Source organism: Solanum verrucosum, unplaced genomic scaffold (assembly GCF_900185275.1).
Source record: "Solanum verrucosum unplaced genomic scaffold, falcon-dt-bn FXZP01000149.1, whole genome shotgun sequence".
NCBI classification, from domain to species: domain Eukaryota; kingdom Viridiplantae; phylum Streptophyta; class Magnoliopsida; order Solanales; family Solanaceae; genus Solanum; species Solanum verrucosum.
In genome coordinates, this window is record NW_026020295.1 from 509,466 (window position 1) to 536,333 (window position 26,868).

At 31.2% G+C, this 26,868-nt stretch overlaps 4 protein-coding genes across 4 annotated transcripts in view; 1 reads left to right on the forward strand and 3 right to left on the reverse strand.

The window, feature by feature from the left end:
• The window catches only part of LOC125834644 (nudix hydrolase 8-like), a 117,596-nt gene that overhangs the window by 78,446 nt on the left and 12,282 nt on the right, over positions 1-26,868 (forward strand). The window lies entirely within an intron of this gene.
• Positions 1,569-6,089, reverse strand: LOC125834641 (RGG repeats nuclear RNA binding protein A-like). Its single transcript, XM_049513771.1, has 7 exons — positions 5,747-6,089; positions 4,197-4,524; positions 3,978-4,046; positions 3,749-3,881; positions 3,100-3,258; positions 2,944-2,991; positions 1,569-2,035 (listed from the first exon to the last, which is right to left on the reverse strand). The coding sequence occupies exons 1-7, from the start codon at positions 5,928-5,930 to the stop codon at positions 1,856-1,858; spliced, it is 1,101 nt and encodes a 366-aa protein (XP_049369728.1). The 5' UTR covers positions 5,931-6,089; the 3' UTR covers positions 1,569-1,855.
• LOC125834631 (phospholipase A1-Ibeta2, chloroplastic-like) lies at positions 8,353-10,154 on the reverse strand. Its single transcript, XM_049513760.1, has one exon. It carries the CDS (start codon positions 10,116-10,118, stop codon positions 8,484-8,486), a length of 1,635 nt encoding a protein of 544 aa, XP_049369717.1. The 5' UTR covers positions 10,119-10,154; the 3' UTR covers positions 8,353-8,483.
• On the reverse strand, positions 23,423-24,105 carry LOC125834654 (ethylene-responsive transcription factor 2-like). Its single transcript, XM_049513790.1, has one exon. The coding sequence runs from the start codon at positions 24,053-24,055 to the stop codon at positions 23,462-23,464; it is 594 nt and encodes a 197-aa protein (XP_049369747.1). The 5' UTR covers positions 24,056-24,105; the 3' UTR covers positions 23,423-23,461.

Genomic DNA, 26,868 nt, shown 5'->3' on the forward strand with positions numbered 1-26,868 from the left:
TAAAAGTTAGAGAGGCGAGGGAGCCAGCGAGGAACGAGGGTGGCGAGCGAGAACTTCAGGGAGAGAGGCAAATGACAACAATTTGTTACGGGTTACAATTAAATCAAACTGTGGTTATAACATTTAATTTGAATTAATAATTTGTTATTTTATACAATTTCCCTAAAATAAAATGGTAAATAAGATTGACATTTTACATAATTTGTCCAAAACAAAATCATCACATTCATGTAATTAAAAAAAAATATTTTTCCTTAAAATTCTTATATGATTTACCATAAAACAAACATTTATGTAATCTTCAAACCAAGAATTTCAGTAGATGAACTTGCACAAAAAGTTGTATTACTAGACTGAAAATGATCATAGGTTGCATCTTGAATCCTAAAAATAAGGATCCTTTAGCCTGTGTACCGGAGAGCGGGCTTAGTTGATCAATTGAACTATTCTATGATAAAAACAAACAAACTTTCGTGAAAAAAAATAATACGACAAAATGCTCTTTTGTAACAACAACTTCTTTGTTTGGAAAGCAATTCTTGAACTCATGTTCCTCCTTTGATAGGATGCAAGATATTATATGTTTGCCATGATTTTCGTATTGAGAGAAATATTAAAAACACCGTTAAACTCGGCGTGAATTGTTGGTTTCATCTCCAAACTATTGACAGTCTCAAAAACATCCCTTTACTTGAAACCACTTAAATACACCCTTATACACTCTAAATTCTCACCAAGTTTAAGAGGGCTTTCAACATTTATCTCGGCTTTTTAATAAAAGTTCTATGCTTCTACAAGAGTTTGAAACCATTTACTATGTCGCAGATCGAAAATGTATCTAAATTTATTTAGTCAAGTAGAGAGTATTTTTACATCTGTCAATATTTCTAGAACGAAACTAATAATTTGCGTCAAATTCAGAACTTCAATACTTCTCTCTTTCTTATTTGGCTAATCATTTCTCTTGTAGATTTTTTTTTAAAATAACAATATAAATAAAGATTCATCCCTTCTAACTCGACGACATCACAATTTAAGTAACAACACTTGAATTTACATTCCGTATATCTTTTGCAATTATTGCATGATAAGACTTTCAAAATACCAAATAAAAGGACCTATATTCTTGCTGGTAGAATATTGAATTTGTTACCAGAAAATACAAGTCTTTGTGCATGAACCACTCTTGTAACATTATATGATTTCTCTTTTAAGTTCATAAAATGACTTTATTACACCATGTTCAGATTAAGCAGAAAACACCTCAATTATCAATTACCAGCGAGGATCAATTATATGAATGCTCATTATCAATTTTACTCTACTTGGATCGGTTTCACTTCAATACTAAATATTTTGACTCTACAATTACTACCATACAATGAGTTAGGCATCAACAACATACCCATGAACCCAGCATTTGAGAAGTAGAGTGTACACAGAACTTACCCTACCTTGTGGAGGTAGAGAGATTGTTTCCACGGGACGATGAGTTAAACGTCGTAATTGAAAAAGAGAAACATATGTAATTGTCTTCTAATAAAACTCCAATCAAAACTGATTTACTTAAGTAAACAAGAAAATATAAGATCAAAGCCTAACACCTAAATACGAAGGAAAAGGGTTTTCATAAATGTATAAAAGAAGTCAACAAAAACCCAGGGCATACACCTTCAGAAAACATCTAAATCTATACTCTAAAGAACAATTATGGAGTTTCCAAAAAAAAAAATCTAGTACAAGAATGCCCAAAGGTTCCGGGAAATATCATAAATGACGGAAAAAGGAAGACGGATCAGACGACAACAGTTGCTTTTGCTTCCTTTTTTACCTAATCCATGCAGGACTTGCTCCCTTACTTGGCAGCCAAGGAGGGGAATTGACCAACATCTTCAATGGATGGGGTTGAAACACTGTTGATTCCACCATATCCACCGCCATTACCTCTTCCACGGCCACGGCCCCTACCACGGCCACCAGGGCGATAGTAACTTTCTCCCTCAGCAGGCTTCAAGAACTCATTTATGCTTTTTGTCTGCAAGAAATTGAATGTATCAAGCCTCACAATTGAAACAGTAATTAAATTTATTGAACTCAAACCCATTCGTGGATCAATGTCTTGTCTTTAGAATATTATACAAGATGGGGTCCTACTGAAGTGTAAACTTTCACCCTCTTCATGAGAAAAAGAAAACCAATATGCAATAACTTGGCACGTAGAGAGGATTCCGATAGACACGCCGCTCAAGAAAATAACAGGAGTGAGGAAACCATAGTAAAATACTAAACAAGGAATGACAAAGCATTCTGAAAAAGGAACAGTAAAATACTGACACCAGCATAACTGTGTACTCAATTGGGGAGTACAATAGTACTGAACCTGCAAAAACTTGTATACACTATATAGAGGAAAATTATAATGATGACACCAACATAACTGTATACATGATATTACAATTATGTTGGTGTTGTCAGTATGGGTGGAGGTTGACCTTCCAGTCTAAAAGAGCATTTACTCGAATTTATTTTCCAGAATTCTAAAGGTATAAAAAGAAAAGACAATTTTTCTCTGTTAGGAGGGGCTTGTGCTTGCAGGGCGAATTCCGTCCAAGGCTAATAACAGGCAAAAGACCAATAGCGAAGAAGTATCGCAAGAGGGAAATGGATGGGGGCCAGCTATGCGCCCCTGTTGGATGTAGAATGGTGATGAGTTATTTAACTGATAGAGTTGGAACATAGACCAGCGTGGATTTGGACGGTTGGGGGTAAAGTGCGGGCTTTTGATACGGTTGTGGAACAAAGTCTCCTTGATTGTGGTAGGCAGTGTGTGGATAACTTTTGACAAATAAAGAGTTATTGAAATGGAAGTGATTCTCAAAAAAAGCATAAAGAGATGATGCTATAATACCAATACAGCCACTTTAAAAAAAGAAGCTAAAGTACCTTTTTGTTTTTTTCCACTGCTTCTTTTTTCTTATCTTTCTCAGCACCCTGCCCAGACATAAAATTTCAAGCATGATGAATATACCAGCATACGACACAATCAAGTTCCTAATAGAGCAATCAAAATATGATAGCAGCAAGCACTAAATAACTCACCAATTTGATGAAGATCTCATCATCATTCTTCTTGTTTGAGAGAAGTTGCATGGATTGAAGTTCTTTGTCCAAATTAACCTTTCTTTCCTCTTGCTTCAGAGCCACCAAAGCCTTCCTCTTCTCTTCCATTACCTTCTCATACTCTTCGAGGGTCATCTCCTACAACACAAGCAGAGATGAATAATTAATAGTCCTGGATAGTGATCATAGATACACATGAATAAAAACAGCTGGAAACATGCAACTAACACTAGCAAGTTGGTATGACTTGCATGTCATTTTGATGGTGGCCGATGATTGCATTGAACTTTTTTATCGGATGTCCCCGAAGGGACGAAGAATGCATTAAACTACTAGCTTGAAAAATGCAAATAGAATTACTCAATAAGCAAAAATCATTTATGAGTTTGAAATTCAATTTGTTTTACTGAATTTCATTTTCGAGACTTGCGGAGGATTGTAGAGTTGGTATGAGATGAAATTTTCTTTAATAAATATATATTATTTGTTGAAAAATGTACATAAAACTTCTTCAATGGCAGTCCAGGAATTCAAAAAAAAGGATGATAATGCTGTGACATTTGCAACAGTAGAATTCGGCATGTAAGCAAGTAAAACAAATAATGATCTTCACCAGGATAACAGTTACCTTCTCCTCAGGTTCCTTCTCTTCTGGCTCAGCAGCAGAAGAATCCTTATTGGTGTCTCCAGCATCTTCCTGTCCAGATTGTTTCTCAGCATCGACAATCTTCTCACCATCATTAACAGATTCTTCAGTCACCCTGAATTTGGATTAAAAACCAACATTAAACTACAAGAAAAAATTAATACATAGCCAAGGGCAATAAAGAAACAAAAGGTTGAGATGACAGTCTCACGGTGCAATATCATCTGCAGTAGTTCCCCAATTCCCACGACCAGAGCCCTCCCGTTTAATAAACTCATTCCTAGACAACAAAACAGATCAATAAAGATACAGACATATGCACATGAAACAAAGACAACCACAATAAGCACGACTTAGAGCTATTCAACAACCAACAAAGGGAACAGTGAAATGCACTTGCGTGGATTTCAAAAATAGCAGAATCACTTACCCACGGCCAGTTCCACTTCGTCGATCAAACACTCTCCTTGGGCGTTCCCCTTCTCCTTCTGCAGCATCCCCGTTATTGAAACCACCACGACGACCTCCATGGAACCCCCCACGAGATCCACCATATCCACCTCTCCTTTCAGAAACCTTTCCTGATTCTCCATCTTCTGGAGCACTATACCGCCCAGAGAATCCATTATTGCTGCCAAAAGCATTCCCATCATCAGTAAATTCTTGGTTAAACCCACGTCCACGCCCACGTCCGCGAGCTCCTCCACGTGGACCCCCACGGCCGCCTCCTCGCTGGCCATCAGTCCTGGCTTCCCTCACTGCTCAAAATAAATACACAAATAAGCAATGGGAAAAATTGTACCATTTATGAAAGCATCTATAGTACAGCATAGAAATTAGGTAAAGAGACTCTATACATGACCTAGAAGTTTATGAAAATACTGAACAACAATGAAGAAAAACTAAAGAGCAGCATATTCCAAAGAGCTTATTTGCCTGTTGTAGAAATATGGTCACTACTGAACACAACAGCAACAACACCAATTATGACACACCAGACAGAGGCGACAATAAGGAAACACAAGAATGCTGTTTTCAATAAAAGATCTATATAAATTGTCACACAATTTCTGGCCAACCAAATACCCATATCATATGTCCATAACCGTATTTTAATTTCACAATCACAGAGGAAATTATCTCCCTGTCATTTGCACAGGATCATATTTACTAAATAACAGACAGAAAACAATTGTTTAAACAAACCTACCATTAATTCCACATATTTGTATAGCCTAAAAGCTTGATTAACTGATTTTTATAGCCTAAAAGTTTAGGCATGGAACTTAAATTAATTTCTATAGTCTAACAGTGTCACATGGGGAAGAGAAAAGCAACAGTTCCAAGATAAATACTTCATGCTGCAAGAGAATAAACAACGAAAGAAAAGACGAAGACAAGCATCACCTTGCAAATAGCACAAATTCTCATTTAAGGCGAAACAACTAATTTTTCTACTGGCTCAATCGTTTTCCTCACCTATCATATATTACCCAACATCTTGCAGAAAAAATGTTACAAAATGCCATATTCATTTACTATTACAACAAATGCAATAACAATAAGAACTACTACATCTCAATCTAAACTAAACTAACTGGGACACCAATATGAACTGTCTACTTAAGTTCAGCCCCTTGCTGCTGGTTTAAACTTTAAATATGAACCAATGCACAAAATTTTCTACGCACTTATCTTTTTCCTCATATTGTATCTAATACCTTACACAAAACACCCAAAAAGCACAAACATGGTATATTAACATTACTTCTTCAATTATATCAATAACGACAATGAAAATAAGAACTTTACATATCAATCCAAACTAATGGGGTCAACTATAAAAAAATCTTCTAAACTAGTTCAGTTTCATTGGTGCCAATTTCACACAAAATATAAACCCAAAAACACAAAGTATGAAGGAATATACAACAATCCAAAACTCAAAATGTTCAAAAATGATTAGAAATTGATTATTACCAGCTTGAGAAGGAGGAACTGGCTTTGACGGCAACTTAGCAGCAGGCTTAGTAGGCTGAGCTTGAGCCTTCTTGGCTGGTGCAGATGCAACAGGAGCCACATGCTTTAGCTGCTGAGCAGCAATTAACAAACTTGGGTCCTCAGCATCATCATCCAAAAGGTCGAATGGGTTCACAGTAGCCATTTTTTTCACTCTTTCGAGTTACTAAACAGATATATATATAAAAAGAAAGATACAAAAGAACCAATTTTTTTCAAGAAATCAAGAAACCCTATAGATTAAAATCCATATGAAGATGAATTTCTGAGAATTTTGAAGCGAAACAAATTTGTGGGTATTGTGAATACCTAGCCAAAACGGCTGATAATTGAGGAAGTGAAGTGAACCGAATCTTAAAAACCCTAATTGATGGTGGGGGTGGGGTGTGAGGGTGGGGGGTGGCGGTGGGCCCTGGCTCTTTTGCTTGTGTTGTTTATTGGGTTTTATGTTTGTTTCACGTTTTCGGTATCCACATTGGAACGTGACTATTCATTCGAAAGAAAACGCTCCCTAACTATGATGACTCCTTATTCAATAGGACTCAAATGACTCCTTATTCAAGGATGAATAAATATTTATTACTCTACCACAACTCTTAATGATTCTTGGGCTTTATGATTTGTTGCTATTTTGGGCACTCATATATATGCAAATTAAATTAGGTATAGTTTGTTTCAGATACAATGTATTTTATCGTGATTCACATATATTTCACACGTTCACATTTCTCTCTAATGATTTGTATTTCAAAATATCTGGTATCAAATATATATGTAATCTAATATCAAAAGATACATGCCGACTCTCTTGCTCTCCTCTCTTCTTTCATCAGCTATGTATCAATATTCCAGAATGTATATATCTAGTATTTTAATATCTTTATACATGTATTAGACCTGAGATTTAAAAAGATGGTGTTTGACTTAAAATTTGATATAAAATTGTTAACTAGTAAGATAATATATAATTATTTTAAACTATAAAGTAGATTAGTGTTTATGATACGAATATTTGTGAAATTAAATAATTTTTGGTTTTACCATACGGTTGTGTAGACTTGGTTGGGGAGATTCCTTGTCAAATCTAAGTAAGATGCATATGCAAAATAGAATCACATTTTCCATTAGTTTTTTTTATTTTTAAATGTGATGTTTTTTTATTTTTAATAAGATGGTTTATACTTATACAAATACATTTAAGATTTTGAAAACGAAAATTCCAACGGACGTATTCACATGAAATGTCTAATAGTTAGATCAAAAACTATGTAAGTTTTGTCTTGTGCCTCCATGATTTGATCTCTTATCCCCTGAATTGGTGTGCGGGTAGTTAAGCGATCAAATTATACTGATTGGAAAGAAAATATATAAACTTTTGTGTGAAGAACCGAACAATATAACCCTCCTATGTCACAATTACTTTTTTTATATAACAAGCAATTCTTAAACTCATGTTCCTCCTTGATAGGATGCAAGGTGTTTTACTCAGACTATAGCAAGTTTCAATAAAAAATAAATTGGGTGTCCAATTAAATAATATTTCATAAATTAGGATGGATAGATTGTTGTTTACATCTCCCGATTAAAATATATATTGAACTGTGTATAATAATTACTTATATATATCGTGATTGTTTTTACCTATTGTAATCATGATGGACAAAATTACTTGATATCTATTTTGAAGAAAGATAGCAGATATATATTGGTGAAATCTATTACAGTATAATTCTTCGAAAAGGTCAATAAATAATTAGACAATAATTCAATATAATATTATAATTATTATATGAAGAAAATGATTTATACTCAATTTTATCCCTATCTTATAAATAAAGCGGTGTTCAATTTAGGTAGCTGGAGTCAACTATTTTCTTGTATACTCGGTGTTTTGTGTTCTACCTACTACATGATGACTTTTTATTTCTTCTAACATCATTTGACTTTTGTTTTTCCTTGTCAAAAGGAATAAGTGCAAAAAAAAAGTTGGTATAAAATTTTTATTTGTTCACATTGGATATTGCAGAAAGGGAAATGAAAGTAAAAGTTGAAACTCATGCTTTAGAAGAAAAAAAATTTATATTTTTCAAATCTTTTATCTTTGATTATAGGAAACAAGTTATTTAAAAACGAGAAAGATAAACGTCCTAATAAAAATGGAGAAAACAAGTTTGATACGTGATATTTCACACTAATTGTGTCTATTTCATCCTCCAACACGCCACGCCTCACCCTCATTAACATTATCAAAAACAACAACAACATACTCACCATAATCTACAAGTAGGATTTGAAAAAGATAGGACGTACGTAAACCTTATCCGTAACTTTGTAGGGTAGAGAGTTTGTTTCCAATAATCCTCGTCTAAAAGTTATTATTCGCCTACATTATGTTTAGATATTTTTGTGATATTATTTTCTGCAGACAACCAAACACTAGAAAATAAATAAGAAAAAGGAAATCACTTATTTTTCAGGATATCTTCCTTCATACCAAACACACCCGAAAGCTCCACTATCTAAGGTGAATGTAGGCAATACTTACAGGTTTATCTGAACCCAAAATCTTTATCTCGAACCTTGTATATATATATTAAGAAATAAAAGATTGACTAAATAATTACTACAAATTAGAAAACATATACTTCTTATTACTTATTTGTATTAGAAGTATACATCCTCTAGCTAATTAATAATATCAAGAAGATGGACTAGGCAAGCAACTATGTGTAGAGAAACTATGTTCTCTTTCAAGATTTAGGTTCAATCCCTTTGCTTTGTTAGTGTAAAGCCTTTTGATATTAGACCTTTGTTCACTCAGCAACTTTGTTAGACTCCTTTTGGCATTTGCTCTAAAAGGGCAATTTGATGCCAAGTATCCATCTACCAAATGTAAATATGCCTCCAAATCATGGCAACAAGCAACATCAGCATCAGGTTTCAAGAATGGTGACATTCTTGTGTCAACTCTCAGCTCAGTGCCGACATGAGCGTATGCCCATGGCATACTTTTGTCGAGCACATTTAGCATCCCGCTTACAAATCCTGACTCTCTTAGCTTTTTGTCGAGTTCTTCACTCACAAACATCCCTGGAACTCTAGTGATAACATCTTGATTGTTCACGATACGTAGTACTTTAACATTTTTTGAGTTTAATCGATCTGCAAAGCTTCTATTCCCCACTCGAGGACCTCCAAAGGAGAAAACAGCCACCGGTGGTGCATCTGGTGTACATGTACTCACTTCATCTGCAACTAATAAAGCCAAAGCCGCTCCAAGACTATGCCCGGTCACAGTAATGCTTAAAGACTCGCCTTTGTATTGTTCGATGAGTCTTTGCACTTCATTAACTACTGATTCAGCTAAACTAGGAACATTAACACCAGCTGTTTGAAACAAACTCAAGAATCCACATTCCACTTTAGCTTGTCCTTCACTCGACTCTGACTCTGACTCTGACTCAATCTCTGTTGTTTCTGTTGTCTCTGCTGGGATTTGAACCAATAAGTCGCGGAAATTCTCCCCCCATTCTAAACAAGTTGCAGTACCCCTAAGAGCAATGACAATATCCCTCCGTCCCATACGTTTAATCTCTGATCGATCATCACAAACTGCGACATAACCAATCCAACTCGATCTTTGTGTCATCCATCCAAGATCAGGTGCTACATCATCCACCCATTTTGGCAATCCAATAGACGATGTAGCATACAAACTCTTAGTCACCTTATAAGACTTATCAGGCAAGGCTACTTTTCTCGAATCACCTTCATTACAAGTTGCAGGATTCGAATGAAAACAATGATAAGCTGCCTGAATAAACTCCCCATAACGAATCAATTCTCGTCGTAAATTCTCATTCAAAGGATCAATTAGGCCTAACCAATCTTTACAACCATGATATTCTTTCCATCTACTACCAAGATTGTTTCTTGGAGAGTATTCTATGTTATTAGATGATAAAAGCTTTTTTAGCTTATTTAAATGTCTTGGAGACATTTCTTCAGCAACCTTGTGTTCAGGCCAAATTCTTGACAAATTCAACCCTTCCAACAAATTTTTTCCCCTGTTTACCTTCGACCCATTACTCCTTGATTCGCGGGGATGAATTTCGCCCCGCGAATCATTATCGAGTAATTGGGATTTCCGAGATTGATTTTGCAAGAGCTTTTCAAGATTTGAAAGGTGTTTTTTTGTCATCTCTGTTTTTACAGTTTGTGTGTATACTAAATTTGCTGAAGGGTTTAATGGGGATCCATTGCGTCTGAAGCTAGCTCTTCTCGCCTGAAAAAAATGGAGATTGGTCGCCGGAAGTGTAGCTCCGATCAGCATGTTTTTTAGTGAGAGAAAGTGAAGAAAAAAAAAGTGATCTTTTAGAGAAAGAGAAGAGAAAAAGTCAGCTCAGATAATTTCATCCAAATTAAATCAAGTAGGATTAAGGGGCTCAGTTTAAGGTTTATATAGGGAAAATATTTAAGAGAAAAGACTAAAATGTACTCCCTCCGTCCAACAATACTTGTCAAGTTTAGAAAATTAGGAGATAATTTACCTTTTATATCTATTTTACCTTTGCTATTAAAAGTACTATTTATCATCTAACACATTTATCAAAACATTAAATTTAATAAAGTCAAAGGATAAAGTAGTAAAATTACTCATATTATTTGTATCAAGTCAATAATGGACAACTATTGTTGGACAAAGGGAGTATATTATTATTTTTTCTCTGGGTGGGCACCGAGTAAACCCCGCTTATGTACATTATGTTGTTGTTTTTTGGGAAATCACCGAGTAAACTCCGCTTATGTACATTATGTTGTTGTTTTTTGGAAAATCGTAATCGCTATCTTTTGAATAAAGGACACAATGTAAACTCGCTTTTATATATTACAATTTTTTGTTTTTGTTTTTGTTTTTTTTTCCTGAAAGTTTACAATCACTATCCTTCAGGTAAAGGTGTAAATCGCACGGGGTAAATCTGCTTTTATACATTATTATTTTTTATTAGAAATTTTCAGTTCTTATCCTTCGAGTGAAGCACATCGAATAAACTTGATCCAGTTTTTCTTTTTTGTTGGAAATCTCGGTTATTCTTCAGGTGCACACTGAATAAATCTGCTCCCGTACAATAACTTGCAAACACATATAGGAGATGTAAGCAAGACATGTGCGACAAGCTCGATTAAGAAAAAGATCAAATTGAAACATTCCCTAACATCCTTTTTGAGATACCACAATTGCTAGACCAAACTCAACCGATTGAGAAAGGATCGAATACAAATTAACCCCTAATCATATTTGAATACACTTGCTACACCAACTCAGTCAACACGTTTTGTTTTTATGTACCATACAAAATTAGTTGGAATTATGGAAAAGACTGAGGGTATTTATTGGAATAGAGTTCATTAATTGACTTTTGATTTTTAAAAAAAATTAATATTTATATCCAGAAAAGTCTGCTTTACTCGGTCCCATTGAATGGCCAAATATTTAATGGTGGTACATCGGAAAAGACTAAATAGATCATTTAAAATAATTATTCACATCATATATTTATATTAAAATTACATTAATATACTATAATTTAGTATTTAATAAGATGAAAATATATATTAATTTTAAGTGTTAAGTTCGAGTAAATGACATAAATAGTCCCTCAACTATAGGAGTAGATCTAAAATGGTCCCTGAACTATACACTTAACGGATTTAGTCCTTTAACTATTCAAAAATTTGTCAGCTTTGGTCCCTTAACTATACATTTACCGGTTTTAGTCCCTTAACTATAAATTTACCGATTTTAGTCCTTTAAGTATTCACAAACTTATCAAGTTTAGTCTTTGTCCATTTTTTAAATACAAATAACTTTGGTTTTTAATACGCACCATCCTAAACTTTGATAGTTTTTGTTCGAGAAACTTATCATGCAGCATGCTAATCAATGCAAATTTTATTTAATTTATTCAAATTTCTTTACGTAAAATAAAATGAATACAATAATAAAATTGATCTATTTAAAAAAAAGTTTAAAAACTGCAAATCTACCATTTTATAAATTACCATTTCTGAAAAATTAAACAAATTCCGTTCAATGAAATCGTTGGAGTACAAACTTTGGATTTAACGGATAATAACTTTTTTCTTTTTATAATAAAGTTTTACATATTCAAGTCATTAGTAACAATAATATGCTTCATTTTATCTCTGTTGAATAAAATTATGACTTATATTTTCTTTCCTCATGAATTTTATTTTAAATCGTTGAGGTTAAGGTTCTTCGCGTAAGGTTAATTTGAAGAAAAGGTAACGGAGAGAGAACCAACAGAAAAAGTTGCTAAAGGATTTAATTTCTCGAGGTATAGATTCTGTTAATAAAAACCTAAGCTATTTGTATTAAAAAAAAATGGACAAAAACCAAACTTGATAAGTTTTTGAATATTTAAAGGACTAAAATCAGTAAGTTTATAGTTAAGGGACTAAAATCGATAAGTGTATAGTTAAGGGACCAAAACTGACAAGTTTTTGAATAGTTGAAGGACTAAATCCGTTAAATGTATAGTTCAGGGACCATTTTAGACCTACTCTTATAGTTGAGGGACTATTTATGTCATTTTCTCTGTTAAGTTCTATTGAATTGGTATAAACATTAGTCAGAAAAAGGAACTTCAATTTTTTGAGTAGTATTTCCTAGATTATTAAATCTTCTTGTATTTATGTCTTTCATTTGAGAAAAAACTCGCATCGTTTATTCACTTCTCTTTGAGTATATATAAAAGTTTAAGTTATATGCCTAGATATAATATAATATAAATATTTTCATAATTAAGTAGTTTACAAAGTAATTATAAACGATGGCTAATATCAATTTCTTAAGGCTATCATTAGAAATTGCAAATACTTATTGAAGTCATCTTAGTGGCTTAATTATGTTAAAGATATGCAAAATTAAATATACATATAATAACTAACATTTAGCTTTTATACACCACATAATTTTTTGGTGAAAGTATGTGCATCAGACTAAGGCGGCTCCGCCCATAACTGTCATCTAAGTAAATATGGTACACAGCTAGCTAGAGAGACAAACAAACATACCAACTTCCTCACGAAAGTCACATACATGACGAAGATCAACTAGTATTATAAAGTGCGAACACGAATCATAAGTTATTTTTGTGCAAATTTAAGCAATGAGGCTTACGAGAGATTTTATTATTTTTATTTAGTATATATCTATATAGATATATTTAAAGTATATAGGTATAAAAAGTTTATATACTTTTAGTATATATAACTTTGAATTTTTTTGCTATAAACTATACTTATAATTACTAAATATTTTAAAATGTTCCTTTTTAGATTCAACTAAAATGGTCAAATGTGCCCCTTCAACGTTTCAAATTCATTACTTTATACATTTTTTTAAACTTTTAATTCATACATCATGTTTTATGTTTTTAAATTTCCACCGTGTGGTTGAAAATCTTATTTTATGTTGTCAACTAAATTTGTCGACATGGTTGTTCACAACTACTATGCTATAAGTACATATATCAAAATTTAACATGTCAATTTAATTGTGTAATTAAATACATCAATAATGGTAAAACAAAATATTAAAGAAGCAAACGGTTGAAAAGTTAATTTGATTTGAGCAATCAATAACAAACTCAGCGTAATTTCATAAGTGAGACATTAGAGAATAATAAATACATAATTTTATTCCTCGAATCAAATAAAATATATGAAATGAACAATCAACTAGATTGATTACATTTAGTAGAATGATGCTAATATAATATATTTCCTAACACTTCAAAATAGAAGAGTGCGAGTCTGCGAGATAAATTGGCATGGAGGAAGTAATACATTAAACATATAAACATTAAGAAAAAAGGTTTTTTCACCTGGTGATCATTATGCACATACAGTGAGAAACTATTAAATTAGGATTCACGTTGGAAGTTCCACGTTGAGCAGGGGTGGGGGTGGGGGAGGAATACAACTTCATACCTATGAGTTGAACTCGAGACCTCTAGTTAAGTGTGAAAAAATATTTATCACTTCACCACAACCCTTAGCGGTCAAGTTGTCTTTCTTATTGTAATGTTAGATCTTTCAAAATAATCCCGAAAAGTATGATTTTTATTTTTTTTGAAAATAGAAAATCAACGAATTATTTTTAATAAAAAAAATACTACTAATAATGTCCAAAATTTACTAATTAGTGGTCGTTTATTTAACTTTTCTTTTCTTAGAATAAAGTTTGAAATTGACTCTTTCCAAAATTAACCTACTTTTATTTGAATTGTATATTCCAAAGAAAAAAAAACTTATGAATTCAACATTGGAAAAGAATGAATTAAAGAGATTTTTATGCTACTTACTAGTCTTTCTTCTTACATAGTCGTCCACTTGAAAATTTGTAGATTCAAAAAAATTCATCGTCAAGTTTTTTTTTAAAATTTAAAATAAGTCTAATATATCATCATTTTTTTATTTTTTTTTGAAAAATAGGAAAAATGATTCTATAGACAAACGACTCCTTATTTTCTATGAAGAAGAAGGAAAAAATTCGAGTATTATTTTCTCCTAAAATAAAATAGAGATTTTCTAACTAATTAAATAATTTATTATATATATGTGTTTTTTTTTTCCAACTCATTTATCATATATTCTCCGAATACTTTAAGTTGACGAATACCATTTATCACAATTGCAATGTCAAAACCAATAACTTAGGAGAAAATATAATTTAGGTTTAGTCATAGAAGCATTTAATAAAGTAAAACGTTGAATAGAATTTTGAAAAAAAAAAAGAAGAATAAAATTCTTCCAGTATCATTACCAACAGAAAGGGGCATCACAATTTTACTAATTTCTATATATCGATTGACAATTTTAAATAAATCATAATTCACGTCATAGTCTGAATAGTAATTTCATACTAATAAAAACGGATGGTTGAAGACAAATAACTACTATTTTGATATATTTATGGTAAAATCAATAGGTATAATATAAAGTCACGTAAAAGATATTTTTAACATATAGAAGATAACTATAATTAAGTAACTTATCATCATAAACGAAATTAATTTCTTGAAAAATAAGACAAAGGATCTACTACATAATGTAAAATATAACGATTGAATAGAGATTTTTATTGTGCATAATTAATTTATTTTAGAGTTGGGAGAAATTGATCTATGTAAAAACAAGTAATTATGTTTTTTTTTTGTTCTTGATGTCCGATATCTGTTTACAAGTCAGGCTAACTTAGATTTGTATTAGAAAATTGCACTTTGAGATCAAGGAAGTGTTCCCTATCAAAGACTATCGATTTTATAATATCCAGAGTTTGAATCGAGATCTAATTTGATTAAGAATGAAACATTGCTTATCATTCCATCGCAACTTTTACAAACAATTCTATTTATTAACTAATTAAAAATTTAAAATAAATAAATAATAATAATAATAAGTGACATTATCTGCCTATGAATTCTTCAAACTTCATCATCTTACTGGTTATTACCAACCCAATATAGTCCTACACCTAACTGTCTGGTTCTTTATTATTATTATGTTTAAATAGGGTATCCGATACGTATCTGTTTAAATAAAATTGATTCAAATTCAGAATTTGGAAGGGATGGGATAAATCACTTTTGTCAAAGATGACTTTATTTTTCTGAATTCGGACCCAAAACTTCTGGTTAATTAAGAATATATATAGAAATGATTTTGATCACTCAGATTTGAGATTTCTATAGTTAATAACCTCCGAAGTTTGATTTATGATACCGACCAGTACAATATCAACCTCCACTTTAAGGTTGTTGTTTTGATCAGTATTTACTCAAAGTCAAAGATGAACTTTGGTTGACTAGCTTATAGCCTATTTGGATTTGCTAAATAATGAGTTGAAAACTAAAAAACTCTAAGATTAAATCCAGAAAACAAAAATCATGAACTCGCGGTTAAATAGTTAATTATAATTCCAACTAGCTATACAAGCTATAAGTTACATATATGGTTGTTAAAGATAAGACTTTTGAAGTCTTTGTACAAATTGGAGTTATTAAAGTTGATTCCAATTCCATAGATTTATTAATTAATTATACATTAGTCCATACATTACTGAAATTGATTCCATAGAATATTTTAAATTCATCTTATAAATTAAAAAATGTCTATATATATGACAAATGGTTGTTAATTCAAGACTTGAGTGTCACCTCTCACACGGTTACAAAGAAATTTAAACAATTTTTGCCGTACATGGCAGTTGGCTAAAATGGTTTAAGTCAAAATTAAATAAAGATTTATATCCTAATTAAAAAATGTATTTTATTTTTTAATATTTTTCACTCACATTTGATACCTACATTGAAGGCCGATCCGATGAATTCAAATTCACGTTGTATAAAACCACTTAAGGAATTTGCACTTTCTTATTAGGCTTGAACTCGAGACTATTGTTGATTAAAGCGTGAATGAATATCATCTGTCCAACCACAATCCAGGTCGATTTTGTGTTTTCCATTTCTCACACTACCATACTACAATTTTGACCCATAATACTATGTTAAACTTTGTGTCCCACATGTTAACCTAAACCCTAGCAAAACCAAAGGACAATATATTTCCTTGTCAATGAAGAAATTAAAGAAAAAAAAGACCATAGTACATGAAGGGTACCTATGTAAGACTTGTGTGTATAGATATTGTTTGTGTTATCACACCTAAGACCCATACTAAAATAGTCTTCGTTTTAGAATTTGCAAATTCAAAATTTTAAGTATTTTTTTTTAATTAAAAGAAAGTGTGCATCTGAATTTAAATATAAAAACTTTTCAATTTTCTTAAAATAGATTAAAACTCATTTTTTGCAAACATGAAAACAAACCCTACCTAAAGTATTGAAAGTTCTCTTGCTTAGTATGATTTATCTCTCTGGTATGATTTTATGCGTAGTGGCCTAGCTACATATAATGAAGGATGATCAGTTTTGTCAAAATTTTACTATATATATGAAAAAGAGATTATTTGAAGCATATAGGTTACAAATTACTTTTTTGTAGGTATATATTAATTCTTGAACCTTCAAAGCAAAAAAATTGACTGCAGAATTTACCCTATACGCAACGTAAACATAACAATTGCGAATTCTCTTGTCATCGATCGAAAAGAGTATTGAAAGTTCTTGGTCTTTACTTCTCGATGCTCATTCAATTGAACCAGCTGTAACATCTTAATTAAGTTTCTAACTACTCTATCAACTACTAGCCACTAAATTTTCATGGAGACTTTTAGTCAATGTGTAAATAAAATAAAATAAAATAACTTGCTACATAGTTTTCCTAGCTAATTTTAGCTATAAGTCTTATCGAAATATATAGAAATTAGAACCCCATGTGAGATGTTTGAAGGGTAGATAGATCTCTATTAGTTTCACCAAACTAGTCGATAAAGATTTTAGTTATATTAGCACGAAAGACGTTTATGGTGGGATGATAAGTAATTGAAATATTTTAATGTAAATTTTAATTTACGAGATTTATGGACATTTATTTCTGCAAAAGCTGATTTCTTTGTATCATGTGATTTGAATTTCTAGTCGATAGGAATTATCACAAAACACCTAGATGTATCATATTTTTGTATGTCTAACCTAGTCTTCGTTTAGTTCAAACAAGGAACGTTAGAAAAAAAAAAGATTTTCCTAAATTTCCAATAAGTTTTATCGTGAACTTCAGCTATATATGATTTAAGTTTAGTTGGTTCATTTTGTCTTGACTTAAGTTATTTTTGTTTGAATTTCAATCGGAAATTCAAACAGAAATGACTGAAGTCAAGCAAATTTAACTAAACTTCAGTCATATGAATTAAACTTAAAACATTGTCTATCAGAAAGTTGTCTCGCGTGGGGTATGGGGTGGGGGGGGGACACATGCATTTTTTTTAAAATAACGAAATAGCCACAAGTTAATTAAATGATGACGTCAAAATTAGATATCCATGCATTTCACCTCTTTATGGGTATTACTCAATTCAATATTTTCAAACCATCTCCATTCTTAATCACGGGTCTCAAGTTAAAACCAAATAGAAAATGCTTTTCACCCTCAATATACAGCTTTTCAACATGAATCTAAATTACTCAGACCTCAAAATAAATACCGAAATTTTTTCACTATGTAACTTGTATTGTCAAAGGTTTGTTGGGCAAAAAATTAATGAGTAAACAAAATTTAGGAAGGTTTCGTGGATGTTTCTGAGTGATCAAAATTAAATGCGTCAAATACGATGAATTTTATTAAAATAAAACCTACAATGATCAATCTAGAATATCCAACAAATTAAATTGAATAATTTTTTTTAATGAAAATATACCATATACATATATATATCTTACATCATTATTTTTTGGTAATCAATTACCAAAGAATGACATATATGTTATATATGGAAAAAAGGAAAGTGAGAATTATTCTCAAAATTCTTAGTCTTTACTCGGTTCATGAGCTGTAGGGTTCAACAAACTATATATAGACAATTATTAATTTTTTTTATCATTTTTTCTAAAATAAATATTTCAAGATATCAATGTCAATATGTCATCCTTTCATTTTCCCACTATACTAAATTCAGTCATTCAAATTTCAATTTGCATGTCCTAGTAGTATTATGTAACATCAAGTTGTACCGTCCGTAGCGAAATTAAGATTTTGTAAAAAAGTAAATACGTAAATATGTCATTACGATGATATATAATAGCTAGTAACTTTTTATATATAGTGTAATTTTTCAATCGATTAAGATTTGCATATGAAGTTTCATCCAATCAAAGAATTCTAGAGCAGTATCGAAGGATGTGCGAGTTGCCACTCTAACAAGTTTTGTTGCGGCAGAGAAAAATTAAACGATGAGTAAATACTTTAAGAGATAATAGTCATTTGTTTCATTTTCTTATCTGAACTATCCCTAATTGTGTATTACACACCTAGTAATTGATAGTATAGGTAGGAAATCATAGAGAAACAACTGATAATGGGCCTAATCAGTTTCGAAGTGTATTATAAATATTGATGGTGATAATTCAGACAGAAAAAAAGAACAACAGATAATTAGGGCTAAAACCCAAAAAACATGATAATTTAATTGTGGTTTTGGCCATTAATTCATACTTCAAATAAATTTACTACTAACCAATAGTTCCATTTGCCAAACCTTCTCCAAACCTGATATAAGATCATAGGTTACTAACCACCACCACAAAAGTGGAGTTTGAGGAGGGTGGTGTGTACTTAACCTTGCTCTATCTTATTATGAAGATAGAATAGTTGTTTATCATAAACCTTCGACTTAAATAAAGTATATCAAAAACTAATATGATATCTACTAAAAAACATTGCATTTAGCTACAAACTTTGTTGTTGGTCCGTCGCTATTTTACTAGTAGCTAATATTTCGTCGCTAAGTAGGATTAGCGACAAATTTTGCTGCTTAGCTACAAAATTTGTTCGTCGCTGAATCTAATTTTTTTTAGTATAGGTTAACAACATCTACAAAACTTGCTAGGAGATGGAAGTATTTAGTGAAAAATAAAGGCAAAATACATAGATAGACACTTTAACTTGGTCTTCCATTGATAGTAGTTAAACATCTAGCCTTCAATTATGACCATCTAAACACCTTATCTTGGTTTAAATTGACCTCATAAATGTGTGAGTTGCACTCATCAATTACATGGCAAAATAACATTTAATTTTTTTTTGGGATAGATTAAAGAGAAAGGGACACCACATAAAATGAGACGTAAAAAATATAATTTTTCTTTATTAAAAAAAATAGTATATAATTAATAGCAGACAGAAGAAGGGAAATACGCCAAAAAATAAACAAATTATTTTCTCGAAGTCATTCTTGTTTGTGAACAAACATCAATCATCAATTGGTATTTCGAATTGGATATCAGATTTAGTATTATGAATTTTAGGATATCTATGCTTTATATTCAGTCCTACTTATATTATGTAAAATATATATGCCCAATCCTAATTAAGAAGAACAATTTTCAAAGGCCAATAAATTACTGTTCTATGGCTCTACTTATTATAATTTGTGATATTAAGTCTAATATGAAAGTTATATAATCTAAGGAGCAAACTATTAGGTGAATTGATGTAGTTAATGTCATGGTATGCATACCTTAAAGGTTCAAAAGTCAAAATTTGAAAATCCTAAATCCAAACTGAACTTAAAAAATCCAATCCGAGATTATTTGAATTGTGATTTCTTCAATCCAAAAATCAAAATTATCATACTTTAATCTCCTCAAACCTCACGTATCGGACTATACTAATATGTATCCCACCTATCGAACTATACTATAGTCTGAAATGAGTGGAAAATCATAAAGTTAGAAAGAAAAGTCATGGAAATGGTCTTAAAGGTTGAAAAAAGAGTAGAGAAATAAACAAAAGAAGGTTGCCTTTTCTCTCTTATAAAATTAAAAACTCTATATTTAAAAGAAAATTAGGATAAAACAAAGGCGGAATGATTTGGGAAGCCCTTATATTTAACTTCATTTGTAAGTTAAATCCTTATACTCATAATTTTACCCACTTAACCCTTAAACTTATCAAAACATAATATTTTAAACATCTTTCTCATTGGATGTGTATGTGTATAATACACTCATTTTATACGTGGAATTCCATGTAAACCTGAAGTACCACTTAAACTGAAAGTCTGAAACATAGTCAATGGATGGAGGGATTATCAAAGTAAACTAATTAGTTTTAGCTCCTAAACACTATAAAAACTAATCAATGCACAAAACATCTCGCGTTCACGTAAGATTTAGAGAAGGTCCGCATAACCTAATACAAGCATTAGTCACTGTAACCAAAACTCAAACTCGTAATCTCTAAGTCAGAGACAACTTTACCATTGCTCCAAGATTTCATAATGATGATTTGATGGTAAAATTTCACAATAATCACTATTAGGTAAAATACTAAGGAACAAAGGAAAGAAGAAATAGAACATTTTATTCTTTTTGGGTCCATTAAGGCCCAATTAAATTTGGAAGTGCTTATTAGAAAGTCCAACAAAAAAATAATGGTCCCAAAAGAAATTTCTTTCTCCGAGGCTGGAATCGAAATTGAGTAATCCCGAATATGCCATCACAATTCATATTGATTGAACACCTTATAGGTTTTGGGTCATTTGCACTTTTGCTCTTATTTTAGGTTGGTCGTCATAATAAATAATATCTTTATGGGGCATAATTAAATTTATCTTTTTGCATCATAATATTTCACAAGTTAATTATGATCTGTATAACTTTTGCCATAAAGAATTTATGTCTTACTAAGTTTAAGTTTTTTATTGCTAAAAGATAAAAATTAAAGACGAATTCATTCTAGTCCTAATCTTTAGAAGGTAAATTGGGTTAGAGAAAGTATACATATACTATTTAAAAATTTCGTAGAAGGCAATATAAATCACAATAATTAATAACTAAAAATATTTAAAAGACATATAAAAAATTTGTTTGATTCTCAAAATTATATCAATGCCGCATAAATTAGGACAAAAGAAGTAGCACATATTATTTGTAAATGACATAAACATAACATAAATCAAAATAATTAACGACTTCAAAATTTAAAAGACATTAAATGAACAGTGAATTTTACGGGCCTACTGGACCAGAAGCTTCTCAAGCTCAAGCATTTACTTTTCTAGTTAGAGACCAACGTCTTGGGGCTAACGTGGGATATGGTTCATTATAAAAATTCTATCAATGCCACATAAGGTGGGATAAAGTGAATAGCATATACTATTATTTAAAAGTTACATAAAATAGTATTATAAGTCACAATATATTAAAATATAATTGACTCTCCATATATTCTATTTATATCACATAAATTGAGACAAAAAAATTGCATATCACAATATAAAATTAACATTACACTTATCTTATATATTTGTTTATAGGGTTAGCTAATTACGAAATAAATTTGACATAGAAATGATAAAATTAGCTATTTTAATTTTCGTATTAAATGTAAAAATAGCTAATCTCATAAGATATTCAACCTTATAAAATATTTTAAATATCCCACCATTATATCAAACGATCGAGAAGAAGTCTTTCATAAGAAAGTCTAAGTCAAGGTTATAGATAATATTATTGTTTTTTTCATTTGTCATTCAAAGAAAGTTAACAAAAATAGACACCCCACGTGTGGTTACCATATTTGTCTATCATAAATGTTTTATAAAAAAAGATTGAATATTGACAAGTCAGCATTGATTATAACAATGTTAATCATACAATGATACTAATGATTGGGAGGATGGCAACAACGTTAGAAGTTTCTTAGCTCATACTCATTCAGTTTTAATTTAGGGGTTACTTATCGATATATACCGGCTATAAAAATTATTGTTGAGAAAATAATAAGATTTGTATTTATTATATTAATATGTATAGTATAATATATCAATATAGTGTATAATTGTGTATAGATAATATATAGTATATATACATTATTGATATAATGAGTATAAATCGTAGATTGTTTTTTTTTTTAATCCCAATCGATAAAAATCTTCTCGAAATAGTCTCAATATTTTGATATGAGCCCCTCTCAATATTTCAAATCTGTTAATATATTATTCACTCAAAATGATTCACATTTACGATATATCTATTTTAAAGTCAAGCTTTGAACATGGAGGAAGAGGAAGGAATGAAAAAGGAAAACAACAAAGAAATAAGGAAGAAGAAGAAGAAAAGAAGGAAACAGCTAATTAAGCCATTAATGAGCCAGATACATGTATTTGAGACCGAATCTAGCACGAATAATACTTTTAAAAACTCAAAAAAAATAAAACATAATTAAACCCTAAACTAAACTAATAGTATTTGTGCTGTTTGCCCATATAAATGTACTGCTAATGCATAAAATATAAACTTTTATTAAGGAAACTATGATATTTTGAGTTTCAACTTTGAAATGTTGAATCAATATTGATATTACTGTACACTAGATGTTGATATTAGTTATCTTAATTTTGAAACTATGTCATTATAATATTAAATCATACACGTACCATAAGTCCATAATTTTAATTTCTCATAAATGATGTGTTTCATATTTTAAAAATGTGCGTTTTACTTTTGCTTTTTTCGCTTCAAGCATGAACCTTTTCACTTTTTATGCTTCTTCAAAAAATTTAAACACTTGATATTAATCTCAAAATATATACATTAGAGAAAATTTAAATATCAAGAGAAACAATTTTTTAATTACATGAGCAAAGAGAGAAAGGAAAATGAAATGTTATATAGTACTACTATTGATGAGTTTGAACTTTTAACCTTTTAACGATAGAAGGTACAAAGCTCGCTAAGTAAGCTAACTCTTAAATTCAAAAACAAATTTTCAATCTTTGTCTTGAAGAATTTCTTTTATTCGTAGAAAAAATTGATATGATCATAGTTGTGATATCATACTTCACCGTGAATCCTAATTCATCATCAAGCTTCTTAAGCTGTTTAAGGATCGTACAAAAAATAAACATAATAAAAAATTGAACTCGAACCAATTAATAGGGTGAAAAAATCTTAAATTTCACCAATGTGTGCTAAGTATAAAGTTGACTAACTTTTTTGGTTCTCTTCGTCATCATAGATACATCTTCTGACGATAACGAAGAAGAACTCTCCGAAGAGGTTGTTGGCAATGACCTCTTCGAACCAACCCGAACTGGTTCGGGTTCACCCGAATTAACTCTCAACGGAAAATTCAACAATGCACGTGAACCCCTAATCCGATACGCCGCTTTATCATAAGCCAATGCTGCATCCTCCGCCGTCTCGTATGTCCCCAGCCACACTCTCGCCCCATTCTTCGCCGGATCCCTAATTTCCGCCGCGAATTTTCCCCATGGCCTCTGTCTTACTCCTCTGTAATGCATCGATTTCAACGCCGCCGGCGTTCTCTTAACCACCGCCGTTTTCACTTTCACTTCCAATTTCACCTCCGCCACAGCCGTCGCCGGAGCTGTAAATCCGGTGAAATCGTACATTTCCGGCGAACTAACGATCACTTCCGGCTCAATTTTGACGGACGGCTTTAGCACCGTTGTAACAGGGGAATCCCAATCTTCAAGTAAATGCTGCCTAATCGATTCGAGAAGTTCAAAATCATTCATAAATTCGCTGTTTTCGAATATCATTTTTAAAATTTTGCTAAATTGGGATATTTCAGAATAAGTTATGAGAGAAACTATATATATTGATTCGAGTAATATAATTATAGAGGAAACTCTGTTAAAAATGAAGTTTTGAGTTTTTTTTTGGATGAGAATGGTGAAGTGGATTTATTTATATATATGGGAAAAGATTCATGCACGTAGCTAAGAGCTTTAATGAAGAATAATTAAAATAATTATTTTTGGATACTTTATGGAGGTTCTGTGAAGTTTCTAAAATGGAGGAAAGTTGAAAAAAGAAAAAAAAAATGTTTGGTAAATGATAAGCCTGCAACCACGTGCATTATTTAAGTTAAATGATAAACAATGAACTTATAAAAAAACGGAAAAGGGTCAAAATTGCCCCTGAACTATGCGAAATAGATCACTTATACCCTCAATTACATTTTGGGATCAAAAATACCCTCGCAGTTATCCCAGGAGACCACAAATACCCTCAAGAGTTAACACCCCAATTTTTTAGTGACGTGGCAAGCCACATGGGACTAATCCCTCCACCTAAGTATTGCCAACTAAGATTCACTACAAAAGAACTTGACTTTTAGTGGCGACAAAGTCGCCACAAAATCCCAAAATATTGCCACTAAAGGTTATGAGTAATTTTTAGTGGCGACTAAGGCTCCAACAACCATTCGCTAGTAAAACCTATTTTTTCAACAAAAAAAATATGATAATTAATTTTTGATTTCGACCTAATTTTCTAAAATAAATAACTTGCAATATCCATATTAAAAACATCCAATATTATTACGAAAAATAATCAAAATTAGTTCTCGATTCAAATCTCCTACTATATATATTTAATGCATCATTGTACATTTTATACATTTACATATGACATAAAAATAAAACATATAGCGTCTTCAAACTTCTACTTAATCGATATCATATTTGGTTTTCTAAAAACAATGAAGAAAAAAACACAAAATTAGAATTTAATGTTAAAAACTTTTAGTGACGATTTTCTGGGCTTTTGTGGCGACTGTTGTTGCCGCTAAAGGCCTAGTTCTTTTGTAGTGAATCCTAGTTGACAAAGCTTAGGTGGAAGGATTAGTCCCGCGTGGCTTGCCACGTCAACAAAAATTTGGGGTGTTAACTCTTGAGGGATTTGTGGTCTCTTAGGATAACAACAGGGGCATTTTTGATCCCAAAATGTAACGAAGGGTATAACTGGTCTATTTCATATAGTTCGGGGGCAATTTTGACCCTTTTCCGTAAAAAAAAATTTTTATTTGGAGGATCTATCAGAAACAATTTTTCTATCTCATAAAGATAGAGTAAGATTTGCTTATATTTTATTTTTTTTAATTTTAAATTAATTGAATTTGTAAGGAAATTTACACTTATTAAAAAAATATTTATATAAGTTAAATCATACTTTTCACTATTGTCCTTTGTGAAATTTTACAAGTAGTTCAATTTATCTTCTAGAAAATATCAAACTTCATTATAGGAAAAGATTTCAAACATTCATGTGACTACACATGAGATGTAATCCTATGCGACATGCTCAACTGAGAAGACATTGAGGGGGGATCGATCACAGGTCATCCGCGTGGATGACCATCCTCCAAACCAACTGAGTCGTCTCGAAGGACATTCATGTTGAACTTTGAACAATGAAAATACCCCAAAAATAAGTTAATATGAAATAGACGGAGTAACTTGTCTAGCTCTTATTTGTAAAATTATATTACATGTATTATTGTCGAGGGACATTTTAGTTGGGGAGGGTAATTTTGTACCAATTCAAATAGTCGAGGGACATTTTAGGCCCTTCTCCGTTGTTATTATTATCTTGTTATTTTTCATAAAATATTTTGTATCTGCAATAAAGTTCAATTAAATCTAGATTCATGTATCACAAAGGGCCATTTTTTAATTTCTTTTTTTATTTATTTTTGGGAGCTCGAACTCAAAATTCTAGCTAAAGTGGAATTATGGAAAAATCCCAACGATAATATTTGACATGTATACGCCATACTCTTAAGTGTCATATGGTTCTTTTTTGTACGTACGTCTCAAAAAGAGTGTCTCTTTCTATATTTAGTAAGTTTTTCAGTTCCAAAACCGAAAAGATTTAGACCAAATTTTTTTAAAAACAATATACATTCTTAGTTTAACACCATACCAGATTCAAAAATCTCTTTATTTTAAAAATTTTATGCATAGTCAAACCGAAACACTTAGATTACGACGGAGAAACCATAATTTTTGTATTCGAGTGATTAGCGTCGTGTTATGCTACGCTCAAGTCATGTCGACTTAAATTATTTGTTGGTATAAGCATTGAACTCTATGTATCATACCAAATTATTACTACTTATTATTTTAGTTGTTGAGCACATAAATTTCAATTATCATTTTATTTCTCGATGCAATAAATCCATGACTAATGAAATCAAAGAAAGCATAATTACAAGAATAAGTCTGTTTCATCCTTAATTAGAAGTTTTGATTTCAAATTTTGGGTATGAAGAAAATCCTATTGGAAGCGCCACCCCAGGATAGGTTTGATAGTGCTCGATTCAAATTTAATCAAAGCTTTAATATGGATATCGAACATCGGGTGAAAAACCAAAAAAAAAAAAAAAAGCGCATATAAAGAGAGAAGAATCTCTTGCTTCATTGAATACATAATTATGATGTTCATAATAAGTCATTAGTAATTGAAAGGGTCATATTCAATCATATTCATTGAATCTATACAATTGTGTTAGTGATTAGGCCTTTGTTTTTCTTGATTAACTTCATAAAATAATTCATATAGATACCAA